At 41.7% G+C, this 27933-nt stretch overlaps 3 protein-coding genes across 8 annotated transcripts; 2 read left to right on the forward strand and 1 right to left on the reverse strand.

Annotated features, from left to right (window-relative positions):
• Positions 1-64: 64 nt before the first annotated feature.
• On the reverse strand, positions 65-15848 carry LOC137792923 (meiosis regulator and mRNA stability factor 1). Of its 3 annotated transcripts, none has more exons than XM_068588739.1 (27): positions 15760-15848; positions 14876-15084; positions 13977-14186; positions 12912-13074; positions 12565-12779; positions 12274-12391; positions 12011-12183; positions 11176-11664; positions 10072-10226; positions 9641-9802; positions 9311-9497; positions 8742-8920; positions 8567-8647; positions 8180-8416; positions 7745-7864; positions 7478-7656; positions 7144-7364; positions 6918-7060; positions 6586-6719; positions 6141-6343; positions 5513-5740; positions 4915-5154; positions 4492-4740; positions 4192-4252; positions 3893-3997; positions 3517-3681; positions 65-2995 (listed from the first exon to the last, which is right to left on the reverse strand). In XM_068588739.1, exons 2-27 carry the CDS (start codon positions 15026-15028, stop codon positions 2796-2798), a joined length of 4770 nt encoding a protein of 1589 aa, XP_068444840.1. In that variant the 5' UTR covers positions 15029-15084; positions 15760-15848; the 3' UTR covers positions 65-2795. The 3 variants fall into 3 exon arrangements, with proteins under 3 accessions (XP_068444840.1, XP_068444838.1, XP_068444839.1); XM_068588737.1 differs by having other exon boundaries at positions 13314-14186; XM_068588738.1 differs by lacking the exon at positions 11176-11664 and having other exon boundaries at positions 13314-14186.
• A 1281-nt stretch (positions 15849-17129) lies between these two features.
• LOC137792971 (pannexin-1-like) lies at positions 17130-21318 on the forward strand. The gene is made up of 5 exons (XM_068588831.1): positions 17130-17505; positions 18570-18691; positions 20225-20424; positions 20556-21057; positions 21159-21318. The coding sequence occupies exons 1-5, from the start codon at positions 17325-17327 to the stop codon at positions 21306-21308; spliced, it is 1155 nt and encodes a 384-aa protein (XP_068444932.1). The 5' UTR covers positions 17130-17324; the 3' UTR covers positions 21309-21318.
• Positions 21319-21452: 134 nt separating this feature from the next.
• Positions 21453-27933, forward strand: LOC137792972 (nuclear distribution protein nudE homolog 1-like). 4 transcript variants are annotated; one of them, XR_011078177.1, is made up of 10 exons: positions 22740-22895; positions 23265-23392; positions 23530-23683; positions 24109-24257; positions 24413-24549; positions 25097-25273; positions 25381-25466; positions 25577-25728; positions 25989-26296; positions 26451-27933. XR_011078177.1 is itself a non-coding variant. In XM_068588833.1 (9 exons), the coding sequence occupies exons 2-9, from the start codon at positions 23307-23309 to the stop codon at positions 26080-26082; spliced, it is 1035 nt and encodes a 344-aa protein (XP_068444934.1). In that variant the 5' UTR covers positions 21453-21480; positions 23265-23306; the 3' UTR covers positions 26083-27933. The 4 variants fall into 4 exon arrangements, 3 of the variants coding, with proteins under 3 accessions (XP_068444934.1, XP_068444935.1, XP_068444933.1); XM_068588833.1 differs by lacking the exon at positions 22740-22895 and adding an exon at positions 21453-21480 and having other exon boundaries at positions 25989-27933; XM_068588834.1 differs by lacking the exon at positions 22740-22895 and adding an exon at positions 21492-21933 and having other exon boundaries at positions 25989-27933.

Here is a 27933-nt window from a genome sequence, read left to right on the forward strand (position 1 = left end):
TGGGTTATTTTATTGAGTCATTTGATTCTCAAACAACTGCAAAAAACATTGAAACGAGGCAAAATTGATGCTTGTGAAATTTATTAACAGAAATATTTTTTTGGTCCCTTCAACGTTACTGTTACAGTGACTTGGTGTGGCAAGGCAGTAAAACTGTGCGAAGGAGGGAGAGGTGACTGTAAAGGACACAACAGTGAGACCGTAAACACAAAGTAATCACAAGGCAGATTAAAGGACACTGCTGAATAAAGGAAACATTTTCTTGTTGTGCAACGTGAATCAGATTCAGTTGAACAGAGGTTAAGACACAAAAACATTACAGCCCCTCCCAGTCCACTACCCAATTCCACATTTGTATTTCATGAACCAAAACTATGCAAAAGTGCATATTTTGACAGGTACAATAGCTTCTCGCTGTTCAAACCAAAAAGAGAGCTAAGAGAGAAGCTAAACAGAGAAGTTAAATATATTCATGAGTTAGTTGCCACTGCAGTGCTCTGGGGAGAGCTAGGGTTTGCTTAAAGTCACAAAACGTAATACATCCGTACTGCCAAAGTTAAATTATTTTCAGCCCCTTTTTATCATTAACTATTCATCCCTTCATCAAAGACAGTCAGTAAAACATTGCAGGAGAGACCTGACCCCAACAGCCCTAATTAAAAACATTTTGATTGGTATTTCAGTTATTTTGGCAAGTTGGCAGGTGGAATCTCTCGGCTTTAAAAAGGCTTTTCATATTAAGTCTAAATTCAAATCGGAAAAGTAAATTAATAACACTGCTAACGCTGGCTAAAGAGGTAAACACTGGAACTGGACAGAAACTGAGTAAATGGGCTCCTACCCATTCTTTGAGCCTTTTCTCTGAACACAAACAACACTCAGACTTCAGCGGCGGCTCGGTCGTGTTAACTTCATGGCAGCAGACATTATTTGGTGGCAATTTAGTAGCCAGCAGTCCTGTCCACACTTGAGACACAGGGAAATTTGAAAAAGAACACATCAGTAAGTAAAAACTCCTTTATGCAAGATGTGGGCGATGGGGAGATACGATGGCACCGTGGCAAATACAAGCCATTGTAAAAGCCCAGCAGATTCTAGAGAGCCGCAGAAGGTCCTCTTTGTACGCGCCAGTCTGTTCAGGAGGCTGCCCGGAGGCTCCAAGGTGCTCCACAAACAGCCTACCGCCTCCCGACCCATCTCTTTCCCCTAAAAATCACACAACCAACCACCTCGGCATTAAAAATCAAAAACTCAGAGGAGTGCTCCCTGCTCCCCTTGAACTCTTCAACTCAGACATGGACAGCACCACAGACAGTGCTGACCAGCAACAAGGTTAACTCTTAAAAACCTTGAGCATTTATGTGGCAACTGCAAGGGTGAAGCCAACTCCAAAATCCCTAAAACGTGGTGGAAATAAAAGACTGATCTTAAAGAATGTCTTACCATCTTCTGTTCCCGTCTGCTCCTCCTGGGCTTACACCAGCATAAACTCACTTATGCACACCATGCATATTTCACACCACCTAGTCCAGTGTAAACCACACACACAAAACACGGCTAAAAAGAACACAGTGGCTGCTGGCTGAAGCCGAACAATCAAAGTATATCTCAGTTCCTGCTGCCGGAGCACATATTTGGCCGTAGTATTAAAGAGTTGGCCTTTTCCCCTTTAAGGCCTTCTTTAGTGGCCCTGGAGAAACGAGCCAAAATTCTCTGCAATAAATTAAGTCAAAGTACAACAAGAATAAAAATTCCTGAGAGCAGTGCTTGTCTCAATATCAATCAAAACTGTGCCGTCGATGAATTAACGGTTCAAAAACTTTTGTTAACAAAAGCCACAACCTGAACGATGAACACCAATGTGCAGTTACAACAAAAAATTGCCACCAAATACACCACACACACACACACACATTTAGGCCAAACTCTTCCACAGACAACTTAATACTCTGCATAATATAAAAGGAACTGAAAATACGATCGTTGGGCTACATGACAGACAAAAGAAGAGAATATACCTCAAAGAGAAGCTACCTCTTGAGAATTCCTTAGTGCTTTACTCATAGAGGACTGAAACGAGCAGGTGCTTAGCGTTCAGTTTGGATGACATGTTTAAGGTCACCGACAAAGCAAAATCACCCCAAACTTTCACAGGAATTTAAAAATGAATGTCATAAATTAAATGCTCCATCTTCAAGGGATACAACAAGGAAGTAGTACACGAGAAGGTTCCTCAATATGGTACATGAACAAAATTTCTCTGTAAGCCTTCTGTTATTTGTCAATTGTATGACCGGAGAATTTGGGCAAGTACGTTTCTTGGATTTAACATAGAAAACTTGGTCATCCCTGGCCGTTCTCCCATTGCTTTGTGCAACCAACTCATCTTTAGACTCTTCGTTCATTGTAAGCCAGCTAGTGTTCTTTGACAACGCGGCTCTGAACGGAAGATGCACATGGAAATATAATTTAACTTCCCTCGAGGTAAAGACAAACACGGGCTACAGTTGATGAATGTGGCGAACTAAAGAATTGCAGAAAATCTGCAAGAAGAAAATCACAGCTTGGTGAACATCATCGGAAGAACTCACTGATTGTGAAAGAAGCAAACAAAGAGAACAAAGATCGCTGATGACAAATAAGAAGAAAGCAACAACCCGTCTTAGGATGTAGAAGGGACAACACCAACAAAGCTTCTCTGGTGTCACTTCTGTTCACTGTAGCTGGTCAACTCTTGTGTTTAGAGTTACACTATGTGTGAGCTAGTATTGCTTTGTGTGCATGTGCGAAGAGGATCATAGGCCTGCTGTAAATGAGAAGTTTGCAGCCAGCTTAATTCTGCTGCGTGAAGCTCTTCTGCTGGGACTGTCCATTGACATGGTGCATGTCATGTTAGGCGGTGGTGAAGGAGGTTTGGCGACTGCAGAGTTGTCTCTGATGCCAGGCTGATCAGACATGCCGTCAGGAACAGCTGCCACATCAGGTTCACCACACACTGAAATGACACAAGTACAGACTGAGCTTACGCCAAGTAAAAGACTGAAAATATGTAAATAAAAAAAGGGTGATTTGCTCATTGAAATGCATCTTTTGCATTTTCTCTAACATGCCTTTTGATAAAATAAAAGCACTCTGAACATATCTGCGCAAGGCCATTTTTCTACCAATTTCTTAATGAATTAGTTGAACAATCAGGAAATCAAGACACGTAGGTCAAAATTTCAGATTTAAGCATCAAAACCCTCAAAATACACAAGTCGCAGACAAGCTGACTGGCGTTTAAAGCACACTTCATTTTGAATGATTACCATTCGGGATTAGAAAATTAAAAATCAAATGGGAAAAACTCCATTGCTACATAATCAAACCTAGTGGCCTTTGGTGTTAAAATTAAGAGAAAGGTAACTTTAATTACCAAACAAAAGTACAAATGTTGAACTTTCAATTCCTTCTTAACCGATATGGGTTTTAAACGCAATACAAATACATCTAACGTGGAAAATTAAAAAAACTGACCTGTGGTTGAACCTTTTTCCTCAAAGTGAATCAGATCTGTCTCCTGGAGGAGAACAGGGTCTGGATGGAGCTGAGGTGACGGTAGGCAGGATGGTACAGGACCACACAGTAGATCTACTGGTGATGTCAGACAAAGCAGCTCTGATTCTACTACAACATCGCCACCTGGCAGGTAAAGAGAGGATCAATTGGTTTCATCTATTTTTTTCTGATCAGAAGCAGAGCAGTCTTTCAAATGACACCTTCATTGCAAGTTAAACATTATTCTATCACACAGTTCATTATAATTAATTCACTATATTCTTAATAAGAAGTCACGAAGAAACGGCAAAATAAATCTTGAGTACTTGGTATCAATACTTTTGACCCATGTTACCTGGACTCTGGGTTCCAGAAGTTGCGTTGCTAATCGGGCTGTCTCTTGGGCTCTCCATGATCTCTCCTGGCTGTGGGCTGCAAGGAACTGAAGGGCTTGCCCTTGCTAAACAAAAACACACCTCCCCGTCATACAGCTTTCATACATTTTTGTAGGCATCAGCTGAAAACGGCACTTTTCCAGGTATTCCCAAAGAGCACCCCCAGGTCAGACCTCTGTCATGTGATCCCTTCAGCCCACAGCCTGTGTAAATGTCATTAATTGCAACCAATAAGCTTGACTAATAAATGAAGCATTACCTTTCATATCGTTCTTCAAAACGATAATCCTCTTGTGACCATGCCCTTTGATCCAGACCACCTGATGATGACATGATACAAAGCAATCAAACAAATTAAGCAGATGATGCTACAACTGTGGGTTGTGGTTGTGCAGGGCCTAAAAAAAAAAAAAAACAATAAAAAATGATAATGAGGTCTGAATCAAGTACGATAATAAATATCACCGACAGATCTCACTTTTCTATAGGCAGTCGATATGGACAAAGTGTTTTAGACATATTACAGTAAAAGTATGAAAAGCATGATATTAAATCCCACCTGTGGAATGGCGCTGAGCAGCTCGTCAGTGCTGGTGTATCCGTAGGAACGTGGTTCAAGGCTGCAGCATGTAAATTTGTTATAAGCCCCTTGGAACTCAGTCAGGAAGATCTGGTTGTAATGGTAGGTGTGGAGGAGGCCGCGGACATTACGGGCAAAGTGGTAAAGTCTGGTTAGCCGAACCCACTCCTCACCATAACTACTGGCAGTGTTGCCAGCTTTGTTGTTATCATTTTCTTCATGGTACAACTGTGAAAGAAGAAAAATCACACTCAGCTCCACCTCCGTGTGTAGGTACAGGTCAACTACGCAATAAAAATGGTGACACATTGATGCAAAGAGAAAATTTAACTTTAGTCGAAGAAAAATGTAGAAAGCTTGAATGATATTGAAGAAAAAGGCCAAACAAAATCCTCCACTCACATCCACAAGGTAAGGTAGGCTCTTTAGCAACTCGCTGAGAGAGAGGAACCCATATTCACATGGGTTGAGGGGGGCTCCATGGACTGTTAGGTAATGCTGGCTCAGCTCCTCCACTTTGAGACCCCTGGTGACCTGTTGCTCTTCTTGGGACATGAGCAGAGCCAGCAGCTGGGAGGTCAGTGAGCGCAAAGACTTCCTGTTGATCAACTGCACTTCCCGACTCACTGAGCCATCTGCCACCTTGAAATTGAAATTGTTTATTTATATAAAACCACTGATCTTACCAAGGATGTCAAAAAGTTGCAGCTTGTTTTTATTTGGATTCAACAACCACCATCGACTGTGCTTTCCTTTACCGTTCTGCTTTTGTCTTTTGTTTCTGGAGCAAAAGAGAAGCTGGGAATTTGCTTAAGAGTCTATGTAAAATTCTGGGAAAGTTTCCAAATTTCTTCCCAACAGGTATTGAAATACATGGATAGGCTCATTAATCAGCTAGTTAGACTTGCCAAAAGAGTAACATTGCGACATCAGGATTATTTTGTGGCAAAAACACACTGAAATACATATTTTTTTGTAACTCCAATAGAAGTTTCTTTACCTTGACAACATGACAGAGTTTGGTCAGCAGCGCCGGCAGGGAGCTGGCATCGTAGTCCTGCAGGCGGAGACCATAACCGAAGGTCTTGCTGTACTCTGTGAGCAGCTGGCTGACAGGAAGGCTGGAGTTCTTCTGAGCCCGAAGCAGCTTGACCATCTGAGCTGCCAGAGCCTTAATGCGCTCCACTTCTGTCAGAGTCAGCACTTTCTCTTCACCACACTCCAACACCTGAGCAAAGGTAGGGACAGAGGTTAAATTAGTGTTCAGGCAGAGACAAAGGAAAAGTCATTTACACTTGACGAAAAAGATGCATTCCAAGCCCATGACATAAAAGCCTGATACGACACAGAAGTATTCTGTATAAATACAGGAGGAGCAAATGCAATGGGAACAATGAACTATTAGCAAGTCAGATTGAATTATCAAGTTTATTCAATGAAGCAAATTACTCATGAATGGTCACCATTTTGAGATAATATTGTGTACATGCAATCCTTTCTCTAGTCAGCACAACATATCCAGACCATCATTACAGAACACAATTACACTTTAATTCCTCCTTGTTGAGGGTTGGTGCACCGAGGACCACAAGGCATTCGACTGCACACAAACAGTCTTTGTAACTCACCACAACTATGTTGGGGATTGCCTCGAAGAGCTCTATGAGCTTGGTGAAGCCGTAGTAGCTGAGTTTGCACTGACGACCGAAGTGATGGTGGTACGTCGGGATGAACTTGCTGAAGGCCATTCGGCAGTGAGGCTGGTGACGAAGGAGGTCCACCACCTCCTTCCCAAACTGTTTAGTGCGTTCCATTTCCTCCACTGTACGATCTGAAAGTACACAAGAGGGAACTCTAATGAATATGTTTTTTACATACTTTAAATGATCTGCTTAAAATTATTACTGTTGGATACTCAAGTTTGATATTGTTAAATACAATTATTTAAGAGCACAAAGATTTTGCAATGCAACATGTTACTTTTTAAAATCAGTTTCATCAGAGACATTTGGGATCATCATTTCACGACTTCCAAATAAGCCTTTTCAATATCTTAAACTGATTTAAACATACCTCTCTTGGGAACAGAGATCACTGTATCCATGTCCTGATGTGTAATAGTGATGGTAGTGTCTGGGATCTCATTCAGCAGGTCCATCAGGTCACATGTGCCATAGTCGATTATCCTCCAGTCTCTAGAGAAGCACCTGATACACAAGATTACATTACAAACATTAACACTGACGATCCATCTTATCATGAATACTTTTCTCCAACTGTTAATGAGCTGTATTCACGGCAGACCCACAGGTAAACTGCTAGCATTTATCTGGATGAAATCAAAACCTCTACAAAACACAAAGGCATTGTAAAGACATCTTCAGCTCCAATCTATGCTGACTGACCAATGGTATGCCTGCATGAAGTCCTTGGTTGACACTTGTTTGCTGGCTTGAAATTTAAGTAGTTTGAGAAGGTCTTGGGTGAAGCGCTTCACTTGAGCACGATGAGTCAGAGTCAGTAAACGCTTGGTACCCATACCCAATATCTGATGGCAAAGAAAATAAAAATAAACACAATATGTAGGCTACATACACACAAAAGTACTAAGATTGTCATTAACCTTAATACCTGCAGGACATGTGGCACAGCTTCTAGTAGCTCCAGCAGCTTGGAGTAGCCATAGTCGGAGACACGGCACTGCTTGGCAAAGTGATGGTGGTATGAGGGTATGAACTTGCTCATGGGCATGAGGCAAGAAGGCTGACTCTTCAACAAGTCAATAATCTCACGACTGAATTGGATGAGCTGTGGGTTGCCCACCGGACTCTTGCAGCGCTGAATCCATGGCTCTACATAAATTATTAAAAAACATTTAATGTCAGAAATAGATACATCTGGCTGGTAAAAACAGCACTAGATATGGCATTGTAGGACGCTCAAACAACATTTTGAATGCTCCTACCAGAGTTTGGTGCTGGTGGTTTGTTGTGGATCCACTTAATGACTTTGAAGCCATTCTGAGCTGTGACAATTGTGATACTGGGAACACAGGTAATGAGGTGCTCCAGAGGAACACCATCCCCCAGCATCTCATTGCCCAGCTGCAGAGGGCTGAATTTTGCTCCATAGCAATCTGGGAAACTACATGGAAAAAAATACTACATTACAAACTTCATAAATGTTTGTGTGTCTATTTAACAAAATAACGCATTAAAGAGCTGGTTGTAACCTGAGTAATGGAAGAGTTCCTTCATGTGACTGCAAAAGACTGTGGACCTCAGATGCGATGGTGCTCAGAGACTTCACAACAAAAGGTATCTTATAAGAGTCAGGGTCAAAGTCAGCCTCACTATAAAAAAGTAAGGAAAAAATAAATTAGTAAAACACACAATCAGTTATGGAAACAGTGGGGCCATTCCGCTTCAGTTGTATAGTGAAGAGCAATTTTGAGACAGGAACATGCTAGGTCAAGAAGATCCTGCCAGGTGGCCAACAATACATGCTTACCATTAAACAGGGCAAATACCATTTAAATACATATAATGAAAACATTTTAACAGAACAAGTTACAAAGGAAGGAGCCTGCACCTTTGTGCGTTTCATTACATATTTTAAAAATAGAAATTTAATCAGAATGTTATACTACGTGCAAAATGGTAATAACCTGAAGTTCCGCTGTGTGTAGTGTTCTCTGCAGACAGGTTCATGGTACTCCAGCTCCTCAAACACCACGGGGCTGCCGCTAGCAGAAGAGCCCTCCTGGGACTGGGAAGATCCCAGTGGACTCTGACGAATTTGGGTGCTGGGCAGTAGGCACACCAGCCTTGAGCCTCCCTGTTCCCGCATCGCCACCACCTCCGGTAGTCTATACAGATCTCCAACCACAAGCTTACGGGAATATCTGGAGAAAGAGAGAAAGGAGCATATAATTTGGCAGCACAAACTATTCTGACAAGCATATTATCATTATGGAATTGCTATACTCAAAGTGGAAAATGTGTATGAGTAAAGCTTTTAACATTTGCATGCCAGTTGAGACAAAGCAACTTACTTCTTTTCATAGATCTCTGTAAACTTGAAGAGGGGAAGGCAATTGGCAGGTGCATCTTGAAGAATGCTGATGATCTCTGTGCTGTATAATTGAAAAAAAAAAAGAAGAAAAAAACTGAAATTTCCTCCCCACAAACCAGACCATCTAAAAGAAACCCAACTACACTTAACTGTACCTGAGCATGGACAGGGTTTTGTTGCAACCACCAGTGATCAGAGACACCTGAATGCGCTTTCCTCCGATCTTATAACGGTGCAGGCCACTGACGGCACTTATGGCCTGTTGCAGGGACAACATCTGGATTGTGGCCTTGAGCTGATAGTCAGTGTGGGGGCTAAGCTCCACAGCTTTCACCTAGACAAAACAAGACACCACAAGGAGAGGTTCTGAGATAGAGTATCACGTGTCAAGCATAAAATCTGCACACAAACCTATTACAAGCGACTGTTTCAGACTGCGGCATCTTTGATGAATACATTTTTTAGTAAATAGGCCTTTATCCCCTCACAGCGGCAATTTGGTATGTCATCGTAGGAAAAGCACAAGTGTTCCTAAAAATACCAACGATGGCTCTGTTGTATTCAAGTGCTCCAAATGAGACTGACCAAGCATGCACAATACACTAGTACCCTGAAATCAGAGCCCCTAAATGGAACTTAACAATCATCTTTACACCTTTTCTAGTGCGGCAAATCAAATATCTTCTGTGAAAAACCTCTATAACGTCACTGGAGTTGGCCTTACCCGTCCGTAACGGGAAAAGGTGTCATGCAGCATCTGCTGCAGATCCTTGCGGGACATTCTGTAGTCCAAGTTGGCCACCTGGACCTCTGCCCCATCCGAGAACGGTTCAGGTGAACCTTCGGGACATGGGCTATGAGTGGCAGCCAGGAGGGGTGAGGACCGGCTGGACAGGCAGGGCGATGCACTCCTTTTGTTAAAAGGGCAGAGAAAACTTTTAAATTATAACTACCATTACATTAAATATGAGGTTTTGGAGTATTAGCAGTATGTCCCCCTCTGCAAAAAAGAATGATTCATTTTAATTTATTCAAATATGACCCAATATGTCACCTGGATGACCAGGAGCCCTGAGACAGGATGAGAGGACTGAAGCTCCTGTGCAGGTTCAACTTGCTGAAGGCCGAGGGTGTGCTGATCTGGAACTCCCCTGAGCTCCTGTCCACTTGTTCTGCAGGAGATTCAGTCCCACTGCGAGGGTAGGAGCCTTCTCTTCTACACAGTGAGATGAGAAAAAACAAAACAATGTCCAAGACTTCTAAATGCTTTATTTTAATTTGCTACACAGTTTGATAGACTAGTACCTAAAAATAAAAATTTATCACAAATAAGTGTATACTTAACTCGCTGGAAAATAACAAACATAAGGACAGCAGTAGATATTTGGGGTTAAAGCACCTTAGAAAATAATTATATGCCGCCAATTAACAAAGACATTTTCATGACAGTCTTCTCAGTCTAATAACCCCTTTTCCTGTGTGTACCTCCTCCTGTACATAGATTCTCCAGTGAGGCAAGGCCTGGACAGCCGTTCCATGGCTCCCGTCTCCCCATTACTGTTAGGGGAAGAGGAAGTGGCACGTCCCTTCTCCAGATGGTGGAAGTTCATTCTGGACTTGGCCTCCAAGCTCCCCAGTTCCTGAACCAGACAGAGGCAGCATATGTCAATACTGTAGATATGGAATGGCTGAATACTGTTAATGGGTTTGTGTGCATGCATTCATGCATGCGCATGTCAGACTCCATGGATAAAAGTCAGGGAATGGCATAAACTGCTATTCAGAAGTTTAGCGAGGGATGTACATTTAAAATAAAACTAGAAAACACTTATGTTGTGCATCTTAGTTCTGTAAAGAGCTTTGCTATGAAAAGATTATGATGGATAATTGGCTTGTTGTGGTTGACAAGTATTTAAACCCATAGTACATAACTAACAGTCATGAGTTTTTCTCCAAAAAAATGTTGATCATAAACCAAACGATAATGTTACTACAATATTCCCACTGTGCAGGTTAAATACGTTTTGTATTTTTCCTTCAATTCAGGTGCTGAATGAGATACATTTTGGACCAACTCAATTTCTCTTTACTGTACAACCCTAGTTTTAGTCCATCTAAAGAGTAATGAATTTGAGAATCACTTTCATCCAGTTTTCCACACAAGTCTGACGGTTATAGTCAAGAGAAAAAAGACATGCGAAGACAGTCATATCAACCACTCACGGTCAGTTTGATCAGAAGAAAACTACAGGGGCTAAAACAAATTAACAGAGGCATGGCGCAGGCGAGATGCATAAAGCAGTACATCAGCACTGATGTACTAAAAAAAAACAGTCAGAGGGAAGCACAAAAGCAATAGGCGAATTCATGCACTTATATGTTGAATGACCAATGAATATGCAGGACAATAGGATACATGAAGCACTAATGACAACTAATGCATGCGAGCACAAGCAGACAAATGAAGGTAAGCGAGCAGCTAAAGGTGGTTAGTCAAAGCAGCAATGAGAGGGACGTTGGGTTGCAGCCCAGACAAGGACAGAAGGCAACGGAGGTGATGGGGACGCCGACACTGACGATTCTGCTGACCTGATGGGGCTTGGCTGAAGCACCACCGGGAGGCCCACTGCACCCCCTCCTGGGGCTGTAGGGCCTTTCAGGCACCGGGCCAGGGGCATGGCACGGGCGTGTTGTTCGCCGTGGCCTCCTGGGTGACCTTGGCATCCCCAGGGGCAGAAAGGAGGATAGGGATGGGGGTGGGTCAAACATTAAATCCTGGTTTTGATAGGTCTGGGGCCGAGACTGAACCTCAGGTTCAGGACTTGCATCATCTCTGGGCCGTGGGGAGAAGGAGACGCTGATTCGGCGGCCAAATACATCCTCATTTTCCATTCGCTTGTGGGCACGCGCAGCTGCCTCAATGCTGCCAAAACGGAGGACTGCTGTGCCCTGGGCCATGCCTAGCACCTTGCCACCACAGTTGTCTGATAGGCGGCGTAGTCTGAGCTTCACAGCGTTCCGTAGGCTCTTGTCACAGTTGACAGGGAGGTTGTGCACATAGAGGAGGTTGAAACTGGGCTGAGGGAGGGGAGGAAGAGACAGCGTGCCTGTCTGGTTTGTATGATTTACACGTAAAAAAATAAATAAATTAAAGCAGTAGTCCTCCTTTTAGGTGAAAAACAATTTGAAGAATGGCTCAGAGTAATATAGATTGTAAATTGTAATGACCCGTAACAGAAAATTGCGTGAGTCAATAATTGTGATGATAAAAATTCCCATTCCAACTGCCTTTCTGCCTTCTAGGTAAGTCCACACTGAAAATAAATTGTTCTTGGTAAAGTTTGCCAACAACTACTTACCTTATTAAAACAGAGTAGATTAAAAAAAGAAGTTCAGTCCTAGTGAAAGCATTTATGAGGCATACCTGTGCTTTGACAAGCATTCGTGGTGGCAGATCAGCTGTGATCTCCTGGAAGGCCACTTGCCGGTGGGCATGCTGCAGTAGGGCTGAAGATGTATGGCTGCCATGGACCAGGATTACCTGGAAACCATGGCGATGACGCAAGTCACTCAGTTCACTTGCAAAGTTCACATCCGCTAATAAAAATGAAAAGAAAACATGTGTCATCACAAAAACCCTTGTGGTGTCAAGTCTGTAGTGGATTAAGGAATCTGAGATGAACTCACAGGATACTAGTACAACAGTTGCAGGTGCCGTGTGAGTCTCAGCAAAGCGCCTCAAGCTCTGGCGAAGCTTGTCATCGGCAGCATTCTTGGCTGTGGCGTTGATATGTGCAACAGTCACCTGGTGCAAAACAAATCATGTTTTTAGGGGGGGAAGTGACCAGACATGTTTGTGTGATTTTATGGAGGTCAATTTGGCATAAAAAAATTGCAAAAAGACATTGTTGCACAGAAAGAAATTCTGCATGGACACTCGACTAAACGTGCCTTCGCTTAAGGTAACTTTGAGGGTACCTGGCAGTTGTTAAGCTCTTGGATGACAGCTTTGCACTCTTTGCTGATATCACAGACACAAATGAATTCCGCCTCACGATGACCCTGAAAGAAATGGCTGCGAATACGCTGGACCACAGCTCCAGCAGAGCGTCCACTTGGCACACTGCAGTTCTCGATGTCCCAAAAGACACCCACTGGAGGGATGTTTTCAGGACCGCCATTCTCTGGTGAACCTAACAGACAGTTTGCAAACAATCAATTTAAAAACACACTTAACAGCTTTAAAACTTAATCCAAACAATATTCCACAATACAAAGAGTATACATGCAGGAATTCAAAAGTGTATAGCAAAGAGTCCACTAACCATACTTCTGGACAGCCTTGCCAAGGCTGGCTGACGGCATGAGCATCATGGCATCAGAGGAGGTTCCACAGCCATTACAAATGGGAATAGGGATAGGAGCAGTCTGGGGAATAGGTGCATTAGACCATACCTTTTCCAAGTCTGATGCCAGACCATTTATGGGCTGCAAATGGGTACAAATCAGTACAACCGTCAGAGGAAAAAGAAATACAAAAATAAAACCAACATCAACAGCAAGCAATACTAATAATAAATCCTAAATGCATATTACAACACAGCATACAAAGTACCGGTCTCCCATGGCGGGGTCATCCACGCACATAGAATAAAGTTACTTACAGTGATCTCTAGGGTACACAAATACAAAAGAGGGCCACAGGTATTGAAGTGAACTCTACCAACCTTCAACAGGCACTCCTTGCAGTAGTGTGCCCCCTTCACACAAACAGTGCGTTCTACATTTAGGTGCATAGGATTAGAGCAGAAGTGTGCTGAGGTGGTTGTGGTGGTGATGGTTGGGTGATCACCGAATGTGGTTCTCTGGGATCTTCTGGCTGATGGGCAGCAGTCCACACCACAAGTGTAGTAGCCAGAAGAGGCCAGGCAAGAGCCATGCAAGGGAGTGGGTAGAGAGGAAACACAGGGGAGAGGGGAAGCCAAGGGTGCTGAGGAGCGAAACAGGCTGGGTTGACTGCATGTAAGAGGTACAGATGGGTATGTGTGGAGAAGCCCTGAGCAGCAGGAGAGGTAGGGTTGTGATGAAACCGGCTGAGAGGTAGCGATAGAGGAGGACAGCTGAGGTTTGTAACCAAGATTGGGCAAGGAATCAAGAACTTCACCTCCGCTCCTGCAGCTAATGTGTTTATACTGATGAACCGATGAAGCTACTGAGCAAATGCCTGAACTGCCAATACTGCTGGTGCTAATGGGTGCTCCTAGAGAGCCTGGGGCCATATAGAGTGAGACAACTCCAGCAATGCTGCTGCTGGTACCAACAACACTTCCACCACTGGATAACCCATAGCCATCTGTGCTGCAATAGTTACAGTGCGTGCAAATGCTTACTTGAGGGCTAGCACCCTCTTGTTGCAGCTGTGATTGTGGCGGCTGCTGAAGAGAGTCTTGTATAAGCGGAGAAGGAGGCAAGCAGGGAGGAGGCATAGGGAGAGGGGCCAGAGAGAAGGGCTGGGATGATTGGGAAGAGGATGTATGGTGTGGAGGAGGAGGGACATCTTTCAGTTCCAACACAGCCTTTCTGCTATCCATGCAAGTGTTCTGTAACATAAAATAATCAGCAGATTATTTCACTTTAAGTAACAATGTTCTGTTGATCACTGTATGCTATCTCGGTAACCTGTTAAAATTGTCTGCAAAAGGTAAACCATTTAATCTAAATAATCTGATTTGGTGCAAAATGGTATTAACAGCAACCTTAACACACAAGCTAACTACGGCAACCATATTTAACAACTTCACGTGGTTTGCCGTGGCCAACTTCAAATAGAAAAAAGGTACTGTGGCATCTCTCACAACAGTTAAATACTGCATTTAGAATATAGCTCAGTGTCTCCAAATATGCTGCTTATTTATCAGCTGATAGTTATTATACATGCGACAAGTGCACGAATAAAAAAAGAAAAGAAAAAAAAGGCCTTACTGCTTACAATTATTCCAAAATGTATGTTATTTATCTTCTGCACAAGAAATAGGACATTTTTCAAAGGGTGAGTTACAAATGCAAGAAAGTTGATTGCAAATCATGGTAAGGCAATATAGATGATAAATATGAAACAACAAATCGCACTAGATTGTTGTCTAGAACTAGCTCTAACAGGCATGAATGATTGTCCTTTTAATTGAGGGTCCACAATGCAGATTAATTCAACTTCCTCTACTCTGCCCCTACATGCCTCTGTATCACTGAGGCCTTTGGATACCTGCACTGTACATACAGAAATACCTACTTCTTTGTCTGCCTGATGAACGGAGGTAGTCTCATTGGTGGGGAAGCAGTCTTTGAGTTTCCATAGCAGGGTTGAGGCCTCCGTTTGGGGGTGACTGTGCCATGGGAAGGGTCTAGAGCTGCATATGGATCTCTCCTTTCCCAGTCCTTCCATTACACATCCCAGAGAAGTCTTTCACCATACTGTCACCTCTCTTCTCTCATGCTTTCCTGTGAAAGGGAAACGAAAGTTAAAAGTACCCAGATGCGCTTACGTCACCTTTATAAAACCCGCTGCGTCGGGAACGTTAAGGTCAAGTAAAACACTAAAAACGTTGCGCTAAACCTTACCGACACATCTAGAAAGCACAGGTCGGGTCCACAGGTCATGGAGGTGCGTTTGACTCTACACTGCTTCGTAACAAATGTATCAACTAGCTAGTTAAGGGGCACGTCATTAAGTATGAAACACGAGACTTGGCAATGTTAAACCGTTTAACTAAGCTGGAGACAATTAACGAAACAGTGTCATTTCACCCGAAACAAATCAAGTTAAGCAACCGACGTTAACGTTTAATTAGCTCCAAGCTAGCTCAAGTTCCCGTTGTTCGAGTGTCTCAGCAGTTGTTTACGGCGGAAGTAGCGTTACATTATGAGCCAAATTAGGTTAGTTAACTAGCTAGTTAGACAGCAGGCAAGCGGGAATGAGCTGGCGTTAATGTACGTTAACGTTAATCGTTTGCCTGGAGCTGGCGTTTGAGTTAAGATAACAACAGACACCATTTGTTAGCTTGTTTAACAGACACATAGTTAACTGCTACCCCCACATGCTACCGTTCATTTTCTTTGGTAAATATTACAATTATAGTCTTATGACGAGTAATGTCCAAAAAGTGTGTTCGATACCTAAGAAGGTCTGGTCCTTCACATCCTCCAAAAGACTGTTGTTCCTCCTATCGGGCGTTCAAGAATCCCCGCACCTTTTTGTAACCTACTTTTGCCAGAAAGCACGCACAGCTGTCGCAAATGTTATTGTTATGACTGACACGCGGCCACTCGTATATGTTTGCAATAGGATAGAGTAATATATTCTTTAAAATCTAGCCCTATTTTCAATTAAACTAAGTTAAATTAATCAAAATATGGAAATACATACAAGGAATTTGTCCTAGCGGAAGGTGTATGGCATTTAACATTAATAATAAACATTTAACAATAAACAATGTGCAATAATTTGATTACTCGTACAGCTATGATCCTATATAATTATATACGCCCCTAGAACATTATTTTGGATCTTTCCTGTTATTGCATGTACTGAATCCGATTTGACATGTATTCCATTGCATGCCATTTGTATGAATTAATAAACAAATGCAACACAAAGTAAAAACCTTGAGGTTGTAAAAGGTAGCAGCCCTTAAGGTAGATAAATGTTCTCTATTTCTTGGGATTGATTAATTTGCTTAATTGATTAACTGAAGTAAATACAGTTTTTAGTATTTTTATTTAATGCTACTTTTAGCTACTTCTAATTAACTGTATTTGAGAGCAATGTTTTCTTCAAATTGTTCTTTTATTGACCAACATTAATTTTCATTACTAGTATACTTTACAACACACATGCATAAACATACTTTCACCATATTGTATGGGTTTAGAATAAACCAACCATCAATATAATATTCCAGTAACATAATGTATGTGTTTATAAAACTAATTTTAAGGGTTACAAGTGTGAATGAAATGTATGAATATATGAATATATATATATATATATATATATATATATATATATATATATATATATATATATATATATATATATATATATATATATATGCTTCTATCTATTCATTTTCAGTCTTTAATTTTTGTATATTTGACTGTGGCTTTACTTATTGTATTGTGTTATGACTCAGTGTGTCATTGGAAAAAAGCATGATAGGAAAAATATGTAATGATTTATTTAAAAAAAAACACATACGACTATTCTGATTTGAACCATTATTAAAATGCATGATTAAATTACTTAATATGTAGATCATTTAGTAAGTCAATTAAGTATGGGGATGTCACTCAAAATGAAAGGCTATCATATTATTCTATGTCACTAAACAGCTGTGTCCCACCATACGTGATCTATAATGCATGATGTTGCCTGATGGGTGCGCTTTACGGCACAGTAGTGCCCTCTAGCGGGTGGCAGCCAGCCAGTGTTCGTGTTGCCGCTGATGTCTGAGCCACAGTAACAGGACAGTAGGTTCAACCATCAGTTGAGAGTGGAGCTGGGTAAACAATAACGGCTCCGTGTTTTATACTTTACTTATCTTTCTACTTTGTGTGAGTTTTTTAAAAAACAACAACATTTTATTAATTGAAACCTCAGACGCAGTTCGCTTTGGACTAATTGAAAATAGACTCGACTCTTCCGTCAATTAGACAACACCGGCTTTTTGTTCCCCTCCGTCATGGCGATTGCACACCTCGCCACCGAGTACGTATTTTCCGATTTTTTGTTAAAAGACCCCACCGAGGCCAAGTACAAAGGGGTGCGTCTGGAGCTGGCGGTGGACAAAATAGTCACGTTTCTGGCGGTGGGTCTGCCTTTGTTCCTCATCTCCCTCGCTTTTGCGCAAGAGGTGTCAGTTGGTGAGTTCTTGAATTTGTGAGCATCCTGTCAGGAGCAACCTTCATCATCATCTGAGGTTATAATCCTGTCCATTTTTTTCTCACATAGAATAATGCACATCCGACCGGCATGAGCTACTTTGTCTCTCTTCCGCTGGCCACTGCTGTAGCACGTTTATTCCAATGAACCGAATTTAAAGGCAGTGGCGGATTAAGCAATGTGTTCTGCATGAATGGAGGAGAGTTATATTGTGTAAACAGCCAGAAAAAGAGAGGTGTGAATGTTGGAGAAGGTGTGGTTTAAGTCCCCACCCTTCTGCTTATCTCACGCCCAGACAGAGAGGCAGTCACATTGCTGTTGCCGCTGCTGCTGCTGCCGCTGCTGCTGATGATAATGATGATAATGATGATAATGATGATGGTGGTGGGAACTTTGGGCATGTTTTTAAACTGGTACCTTATGGCACACACATTAACAGAAGGTGATCTGCATTTCTCGTAAAACCCAAAACACATACAGTTTCATCAGCAGTTTAACAAATCTCTGTAATCCTCTGAGGTCATTGTCTGTTGTTATTTTTATCTGCAAGTACTGACATGCATATTATTGTCAAAATGCAACTTTGGTTGTAATTATTGATTCTATCACAAAAGAAGGATATGTGGACAGAAACTATGGGCTTTTCAACACACAAGACATTACATGGCGATGTAGGCCTTCTTTCACTGCAGACATTTAGTAGGGAAAGCACAGATGTTACTAGTAGCATTAACGAGGGCTCTGTACCATTCAGGTGTCATAGTAAGTCGTGACAGTGATAGGATTCAGAATGTGCTCAGTTGGTTTAAAGCATCATTCTGTAATATTAATATGACAGCCCCCCCCTCCCTCATCTGCCGGCTATCTGTGTCATTTGTGACCATACAGGGGGTAATTATTGACACATAGTATGCTTAAAACAACCCACAAACAAAATTTGGCCATGAGTGCAGAAGAGGGAACTCTGACAAGTGTTGTAGTGTTTGTTTCTTTTTTTAAAAATTAGCCAAATGAATTGGATTAACTCTTCCCTTTCCTCCCCAAGGTACCCAGATCAGCTGCTTTGCTCCCACTAACTTCTCTTGGAGACAGGCCGCATATGTGGACTCATTTTGTTGGGCAGCTTTACAACAACAAGGTGACAGCTCACCCTTATGGCTGCACAAGGTGACATGTTTTTTTTCCTTTAATTATTAGCTGTGGATGCTCATTGCCCATTGAGACCATTGAAACTGACTACACAATGTGCATACAATTAAACAAAAAAGAAATACCTTCTTTCTAATGTTAAAGTTATACTATTGTAGGGACAATTAGCTAAATTGAAACAATTATAGCGTTAAGTTAAAATTATTCGGCCACCGATATAATCTCAGAATCAACCTGATAACATAATAAACCATTTATTTTGGTGATGAATCAAGATTATCGTAATGCACACACAATTTAGCTATTGGAAAATAACTACCTGAACTTAAATGAATCAAAGAAAAACATCACAAACAACAACAAGAGAGTTGACAATGAGGCCAGATGTAGATTTAAATTCACCCATGCTGACACAGGGAGAACATGCAAACTCCACACAGAAGGACCTGCCAGACCTGGGTCCCAACCTCAGACCCTCTTGAGGCGCTGTGATGCGTCAGTGCTATAGCCACTACACCACTGTGCAGTCGTGTTAAATGATAACATCTGCAAATGGTTTCCAGTGGGGGTCTTTATAGGCAGAGTTTGGTCAAACAGATCTGGGAAACTACCAATCACCCAACATGCTTACCAAAAGGGGATGGTGTCAATGTTTAACCCACATCTGGGCTCTCTGTCTCACAGACGTTAGTGGCGTGAGGCGGTATCTGAATTGTAAGACAACTTCTTAAATGGCCATATGTAGTTATTATATAACTACATAGTATATTGTATAACTACATATTATATAACTACATAACTAAGGAGCTGACGTTCTGATGCACAGGAGTTTACAACGAGACCAAACAAGACATTTGTATCTTTAATGGTTAGGTATCAATACCTGACGTCAACATGCCTGCTTGAGGGAAGTTTGTTATAAACTATTGCAAATTATATTATATTAAGGGATACAGATTTACACATTCAAATGGCAAGAAAAGCAACACGGTCATGTGTTACAGCACTTGAGAAGGTCATGTTTCTTTGTTTGAAACAAAGGGGAGAGAAGTCACTTTAAAAGGAGAATGGGTTGATTGTCCGTATGCACAGTATTATGTTACAGTTATGTGTCCAGAAACACATTTCAGCCTGGAATTTCTGTTGATCTAACCTCTTGTTGGACACTATGATCCTTTTTATCCCATCTTGAAGAATGTTACATTTTTCTATCGGGTGAAAGAAAGTCCCAGTCATGAGGGAGCCTGGGTAATGTCAACCATGTCAACAGGGCCATTTGCAGTTCCTGGTTAATCCTGTCTCCAGGAGGGCTTTCATGGTCTTTACTATAAATACCAGTCTTGGTCTGTTATCTAGTCAGACTGCCGCTAATGGTCTCACCACTAATTTACAGCTATAATAAAAGGGATCACAGTCTGCTTTGCGGGGCACTAGAAGACATCACCTTTAAGATGAGTCTGTGTTCTGCTCCTAAATGTCGAGAAATAATTAGTTGTCTTCTTTTTCTCATGCATCTTTCTTCTGTTGTCTCCCTTTCTGTGATTTCCTCAGTTCTTCCCGTACATCCTGCTCTTACTGGCCATCCTTATGTATATCCCGGCCCTGTTCTGGCGTTTCTCTGCAGCTCCGCACCTCTCCTCTGACCTGAACTTCATCATGGAGGAGCTGGACCGCTTTTACAATCGTGCCATCAAAATGGCCAAGAATCTAGCATCCTTAGAAAGCAAAGGTTCATCCGAGGACACCCAGAGGTAAACACATATGTATTGCTCTCTACAATGTCCTCTTTAGGAAGAGATGCAAGGTTATTTTTCAGGTAAATACTATGACATTTGCATTTTTACACTCGTGTCTTTACGCAAAATGTCCTTCTCTGCTGCAGTGCCTTGGATCTGACCGAGGGTTGCTTTAAATACCCTTTAGTGGAGCAATATCTGAAGACCAAACGCTTCTCTCACTCCCTCGTGGTCAAGTACCTATCATGTCGGGGCCTGACTCTGCTGATACTCCTGCTGGCCTGCATCTACCTCGGCTACTACATCCAACTTGCCTCACTCACTGACGAGTTTCCCTGTGACCTGCGTACAGGGGTGCTGAAGAACGACAGCATAGTGCCATCTGCTGTGCAATGCAAGCTAGTGGCAGTGGGTGTTTTCAGGCTGCTCAGCTTCATCAACTTGGGGGTGTATGTGCTTCTTGTTCCGCTAGTGGGGTACGCTGCTCTTGGGCCAGCTCGCCAGAGCTCCAGCTTTCTCCGGCCTTATGAGCTGCTGCCAGGCTTTGGTTCTTTGGGCGTGGTCACGCCCTTCTACAATGACCTCAGTATCTACCTGTTATTCCTGCAGGAGAATCTGAGCGAACTCAAATCATTTAAGTGTCTGCAGGTGGGTCGCAGCACAGATACTGTAGGTCCATGGTTAAAATTTGTCATCTGCGTATGCTTTTGCTTTTGTGTGAAAAAATAAGTATTGTGTCTTTTTCACAGGTACTTGAGTTGTTGCAAGAGGCAGGTGAAGAGGGGTTTGACACCATGTGTCTGCTGCGAACTCTGGGTCAGGTGAAGACTGATGTGATAGACAGTAAGAAGACATGCTTACGCAAGAACAACAAAGAAACTAATACATCCGAGGAATGATTCCTCTGAGGTAAGGAAAACGATTTATTCTTCAAATGGAATCTGTGTAACTTCATTAAAATTAACTGATTGTGTGGTGGATTTAACCTTGAATGTGTTTTATTTTCCTTGTTCCCTATTGATTTATCAGAAGAAAAACCCCCAATATCTGCTGTGGTGGAAAAGAAGATCCGTAAGACAAACCTGTGCACGTACATGTATCTGAATTGCTGGTGATGTGTTGCCTTACAGCAGTGTAATCCATATCAAAACAGAGGCGTCTGTATTTTGGCCAACAGACATTTTACTTCTCAGATGTCTTATTTTTAGTCAATGAGAACATTCCAAGTCTGAGGCGACATGCTGCGAATTCCTAACAGCATTGTCAACTTGTTACACTTTTTAAACTTGTTTCAAAAGTCTGGACCCATGCAAACTTTTCTCAGGATCTCAAATACCTTGCACTTTTAATTTATAATATAATCTATGTTCCTTGGCCTGCAATCTGTACATTCAATTTCCATTTGCAAGATTTCACTTCCTGCCCTTTATTTTAGAATAGCACAGGGTTTAAAATGTCTTTCCACTGGTGGGATAATAAGAAGATGTTTTGGTTGATGACAGATTGTCTATCAAAAGTAAGCAAGTAAGTAAGTAATACAAACATGGATTGTTTGGTAATATAAGAAACACGAGAGCTGTCTGGACTGTAAAAAATGTGATTATGTATCCATAAACGTGTTGTTAACAATAGGCGGTATACTGTATGTGCATGTTGAAAGTGACATAAAACAAGACCTTTGTTTATCCAGACAGATGGACTAGTGGCAGCTCTACATTTAATATGGAAGATAAATTAATATTCTTTGTGGAAGTGGAATGTCCATAACAGATGGTGTCAAGTGTAAAGCTGTTCAGGCTTTAAGGGGCTTTATACAATTAAGTTATGTTGTTCTCCATTATGTTATTATTGCCCAGTATAGTAAAATGTGTAAATACATTCCATGTCTCTTTCCTTGTAAACTACTTTGTTTTCCAGAATACCTGCTACCAGCGAAGTAGAAACATCTGCAGATGACAATACAATGCAAATAATTCCCCTGGAATAAATATGATACTTACAAAGTAATTGTGAATTAATCTTGGTTTATGGGGCATTGAGGCTTTACTTTGTGGTAGTGTTGCATTGGTATTATAAAGTATTCCTATGTGGAAATTAGGTGGGAAAACTTTTGGAAGCACCAAAAAACTGATAATAGTCAAACATAGACAGACATGACTTCTTTGTTGTTCTTTGTTGTGTCGGACAACTTTGCCTTCACAGCTCAGTATATTGTCTCGTGTCTGAAGCTCCGCCTTCCGCAACTTCAAGTGCGTTCAGTGACATGATTGGATAAAACGTTTTAAACGTCATCTTTATTGTCCAATAGTGTTAGAGAAGGGAAGCTTCGTTTGTATTTGGTTGGTGAATCGAGCGTCGTCTTAACGTAATGAGAGATTAGTTTGTACAATAGCAATACGTCTGTTGAACAAGTCTGGAACATTTAGTCTCAGCTCGTAAAACATTTCTGGAGCTACAGCATGTTTTAATCGTTCCCTTATATGCAGGTGAGTCCGACTGATGTTTGTGTTTTTACTGTGTTATTCTCTAACGTTAGCTAGAAGTCGCTTAGCTAACTTAGCTACGTTAGCCTCGTTGGAAAGCTTAGCTTATGGCCAACACCGCTGTTGGCTGTTTTAAAGTTGCTAACGCGTTCCGTTCAAATCTTAACTTCTTCGTACGTGATATGAATACATGCTACAACATGCTTCTGTGGTTTTAGTATATCAAAACACACAGCGCTGTAGACTAACGCTACCGTACCATGTTAGCATTCGCTAGCCGCAACAGTTATCTTGCTTGGATGTTTAAGATGCGTGTGCTCTTATGGCAGTTGTGGACTGTATCAAAAGCTTTCCCTTTGCTTTGATTTACAGTTAGATCTCCGGTCCCCGACATCGTGACACAAAACTGCAGACATGGTGGAGCCAATGTCACACAAGTTTGCATCACTAGCAGAGGAGATGGGCTTCTGGAAGGAGCAGGCAGAGGCACATCAGCAAAGGTAACGATACTAAACGTTACATAAGACAACTCTAATCTTTGGATGTTTAAACAGGCATCTGAAATAACAATCATGCGTGTTATATACAGCATGCGGTGTGAGTGATTAATTGGTAGTAAACATTGTTTTGTCATCAGGGCTGATGAGGCTCAGGAGGAGCTGCAGGAGTTTCAGCAGATGAGCCGAGAGTATGAAGCAGAACTGGAAACTGAGCTGAAGCAGTATGAGGGCCGAAACAAAGAGCTGCTTTTTGACAACAACCGCCTACGCATGGAACTGGAAAACATAAAGGTAAAGCACCTTGATTGTAAATTTGCCCCAGACCCTACAGTGCTTGACAAGCTCTGGTGCCCCAGTTACTGATGAGTGATGAAGACAGACAGCCTTTAGCTGACCCAAATTCAGCTTATCGTTGCTCCTGCACGAGGGAAAAACTGCCTCACTGTTATGCAGCTGACTGCTATTTTTGTTCACTGATCCATGGGGAAGAAATCATTAATGAGAAACGTGAATGCAGGGTTTCCTAAAAAACCCTGGTTGTCGGGGATAAGCGGGAGTAAGAGCGTTCAAAGGGAATTTTAGCCTCCACTAATGTTGAAAAAATACATGGATCCTCTTCATTAAATATTCCTGCAGTTGCATTGATTAATCTGCCATGACACTGCGACGCAGGCATTGGCATGTGAATTAATTTGATTTCTGTGTGCTGTTTGCAGGAGAAATTCGAGGCTCAGCATTCTGACGCTTTCAGGCATATCTCAACCCTGGAAGAAGATCTGGCACAAACCACAGCAGTGAAAGATCACCTGCAGAAATACATCCGAGAGCTAGAGCAGTCCAATGATGACCTGGAGAGGACCAAAAGGTCAGTGTCTTAAAAGATCTATTGCCATTGTCTCATCATCAAATGACACCATTGACCCTGTCTTAAATACACATACACACACAAAGTTAGCACACAGAGCCAATATGCACAATAGCGCCAGTGTTAACTATAATGGCCCATCCTCTTGTTCCCAGGGCTACCATCATGTCTCTGGAGGACTTTGAGCAGCGAATGAACCATGTCATTGAGAGGAATGCCTTTCTTGAAAGCGAGTTGGATGAGAAAGAAAACCTGCTTGAGTCCGTTCAGAGATTGAAGGATGAAGCCAGAGGTGCACACACACTTTGCAGCTTCTCTAATTTGCAAGAACTGCTCATCTCTGCAAACTGACATATAGCTTAACTCAGTGAAATTTGATTGCCAATGTATTTTGAGCATTTGAGGAGAAGCTGATTCACACAAGGGTAAAGTTCTTTTTATTTTAGAAAGGTAGACTGTCAGTGTGGGCTTGAGATTCTTTCTTGCTTGTGAAAACGCAGATGTGCAGAGCACATGTTGATCAGCTGGCTGTTGGCTGTTCACTTGTGTGCTTAAGTGTATCTTTTAACGGTAGAGTTGATGTTTGTCTCTTAGGTTTTAAGTTGAATTGGTGTTACAAGACACTTATGTTATTGTTTTGAATTGCTGTTTCTAATCGAGATAAAAGTATCCACATTATTACCAGACTTACCAGATTATCTATTTGGCCTAAAATTACATTTTTGTACTTTATGGAATGTAATGGAAACTGATGGTTTTCTTTAAGCATGTTGCATTGCTATCTTTGTCATTTTCAAAAAGCTGAGTCACAGTCTACCTCCCAATCCTGTTTGTCTCAGACCTTCGCCAGGAGCTGGCTGTACGTCATAAGGATAGACGTCCGTCCAGCAGCCTGGGCAAAGACACGGATAGAACAGATCTGCCATGCCCCTCAGCTGCTAACCCATCCATCCCCGTCACACCCTCCAAACCTATCAGCTCATTTGCCACACCCCCTCCTTCCAGTATCCGACGAGGTGAATGCAAAAACAATGACTACAGTAATAACCACAGTAAAAAATGACTATACTAACTTAATATGAACATGTTATGTGTTCACGAACTCGTATCTGTTTTGTTTTAGGTGACGGTCTAACAGGGACTCCCCTCACAACGTCTGCCAGAATATCTGCACTCAACATTGTAGGAGAGCTTCTGAGAAAAGTTGGAGTAAGAGATTTAATGATGATACCTCACAGTACTTAGTGATTACACTTGGACATGTTTTTGTTGTTTTTTCCATGTATGAGCTAACTGATGATTTTTGATATCCCTGTCAGAATCTGGAGTCGAAGTTGGCGTCCTGTCGAGACTTTGTGTACGACACTTCTGTCAGCAGACCAGCCCTTCCAGCTGGCCCTGGTAGTCCTTGTTTAGACAGAGGCTCTGAGATCCAAGCTAGCAGCATGAGCCCCCCTCCTCAGTACGAGAGGTGAGGAAAACAACATCAGCAGTCTGAAGTGTCATTAAAGTCAGTTTTTCTCATTGAGGATCATCTTACTTCTATCTAAACATAGCTGTACGGTTTGATTTTGAGATGTAAACAACAAAATAAGCATTGGTTAAACTATCAGGGAGTTATTTTTTATTTTATTTGTCTGTAAAGCCAACAAATATTGTTAACTATAAGGGTGTTCTCAGTTTTATCTGAGGTTTTGCTCATGAGTGTGTGTGCTTCATCTTGTCTTACAGTTTAGTGAAACGGTTAGAGTTTGGACCGGCTCCACCGAGAGGCGTCTCCCAGGGTGCTCAGTCTCCTCAGGGTGGGGTCAAGATTCTTCTATGAGAGAAAAGAAACAGCAAACCACCTCCCTCATTCCCTCCCCTAAACAACCAGACACAAACCCCCTGTCGCCTCTCTATCCTTAATGAACTACATCAATGGGGACTTGGAACTGAGCCGTCTTCCCTTGTTGCCACGTGTCCTGCTGAACTCTTTTGAACAAGAAAGCCTCTCTCCTTGCCCCACATAATCCGCGCATGGACTTCTGCTGCCTCAGGCTAGTATCACACCATATCTATCAAAGAATGCAGCAGGAAGGAACAGTGAACCTACTCACACTATCTTCTGCTATATCATTGACACTGAAGGGAGCATTTAAAAAAAAAAAAGGTTCTGCATCTACTAATTTTCTTTCTGTGGTGGATCAACAGGGCTGATGAAACATAACTCCTCCCAGGAAACACATTTAGGGTGGGAGCTGTTCTTGTCCACTGATCATGCAATAGGATGCTAAATAGGAGACACTGGACATGACCCTGATAAAGGAAACAATAACCTGAAGTATCATTTCAAAAAAGGTTTAGATTGTACAAATATCGTTTGTCAAAACCAAAGCTTTAAAAAAAAAGAAAGGAAAATGACTGATCAAAGGAAAGTAATGAATTATTAATAAATAAATAATTTGATATAAAAACAAAACATGCTGGAACTTAATTATTTTTGTTTTTATATTCTTTAAGCTAAGGGCTCGAATAATGTAGCACTGAGCAACATTAACTTACCTCTGTTGAAATACTTTCCCCCTGCCGAGCCCCCAATATTTGTTTTCGAGAATAGATTTCAATATTTTTTCCCTGCTACAAAAACTTTAGTCCCTGCCAGGATCTGGAGTCAGTATTTCAGCCATTGCTGCCTTCATCAGTGTCGTTACCTCTTCCGTTTGTAGGCCATGCGTGGCCGTAATGGTTAAAACAATGGAACTTATGCTGCATGCCAGGCATCTAAGAATGAGATAATGTCACTTCCCTCCAGGCTTGTTTAATATCACATGGTTTTCAGTTTGACCCGGGTTCTTTCTATCTGATTTGTTTTAGCTGACTCATTACTACCCGGTAGTCGAAGCTGATGAACATAAAGTATAGGAATAGGTTTTCTGTCTCGGAGATGAGATGTTCATGTGTCATGCTGCAGATTTATGATGTAGTGTTACCAATAACTTTTAGAATGATTGGAGTTGATTGTATACGTTTAGATCGGCACATTGTTCACTACTGAATGTATAGTAATATTCCCCTTATAGGTGTGAGACCTCCTGCCATTGAGAGTTACATGGTGGGCAACTGTGGATACCAAGCAATAATAGATTTTAACAGGTCAAAGATAAGCACAGTTAGCATAGTATATTTGTCGGTGTATAGAGCGTATATTGAATACCCTTTTCCTGCCTTTAAGCAAGAGATATTGTGACAGGAGAAACAGAGTGATTTAATTTGACATTTGTTTTTCCCTGAAATGTTTATGGTTCATCTGAAGCTCCCATACAGCAGTGTATTTATCAAATATTACAGTACATATTTGAAGATCATATTGCAGTGTAGCCTGTGTGTAAAGTTAACTTGTGGTTAATACATATGAAAACTGGATTTCCTGCTCCACTTTGCTGTTTAACCTCCTCTTTAACTAACATGAGCAAGCTGTTACTGTAATCCACCACCACTGTGAACTGGGTGTTTGTATACAGCAGAACCTCTGCAACTGCTTCTGTATTTTGACTGTAAACTGTATGTGCCTGAGGTACTATACCCACTTTTATCCTGCTGGTTTGCAGTTGTTTTTCTATTGAACTGAACAGATGAGAATGTTCTGATCTTTGAAGTTACTGAACGAAATATTAAAGGAGAAACCCAAGTTGTT

The sequence above is a fragment of the Clinocottus analis genome, unplaced genomic scaffold (assembly GCF_023055335.1).
Source record: "Clinocottus analis isolate CAN_PGR_092001 unplaced genomic scaffold, fCliAna1.0.p SCAF_22, whole genome shotgun sequence".
Lineage (NCBI taxonomy): Eukaryota > Metazoa > Chordata > Actinopteri > Perciformes > Cottidae > Clinocottus > Clinocottus analis.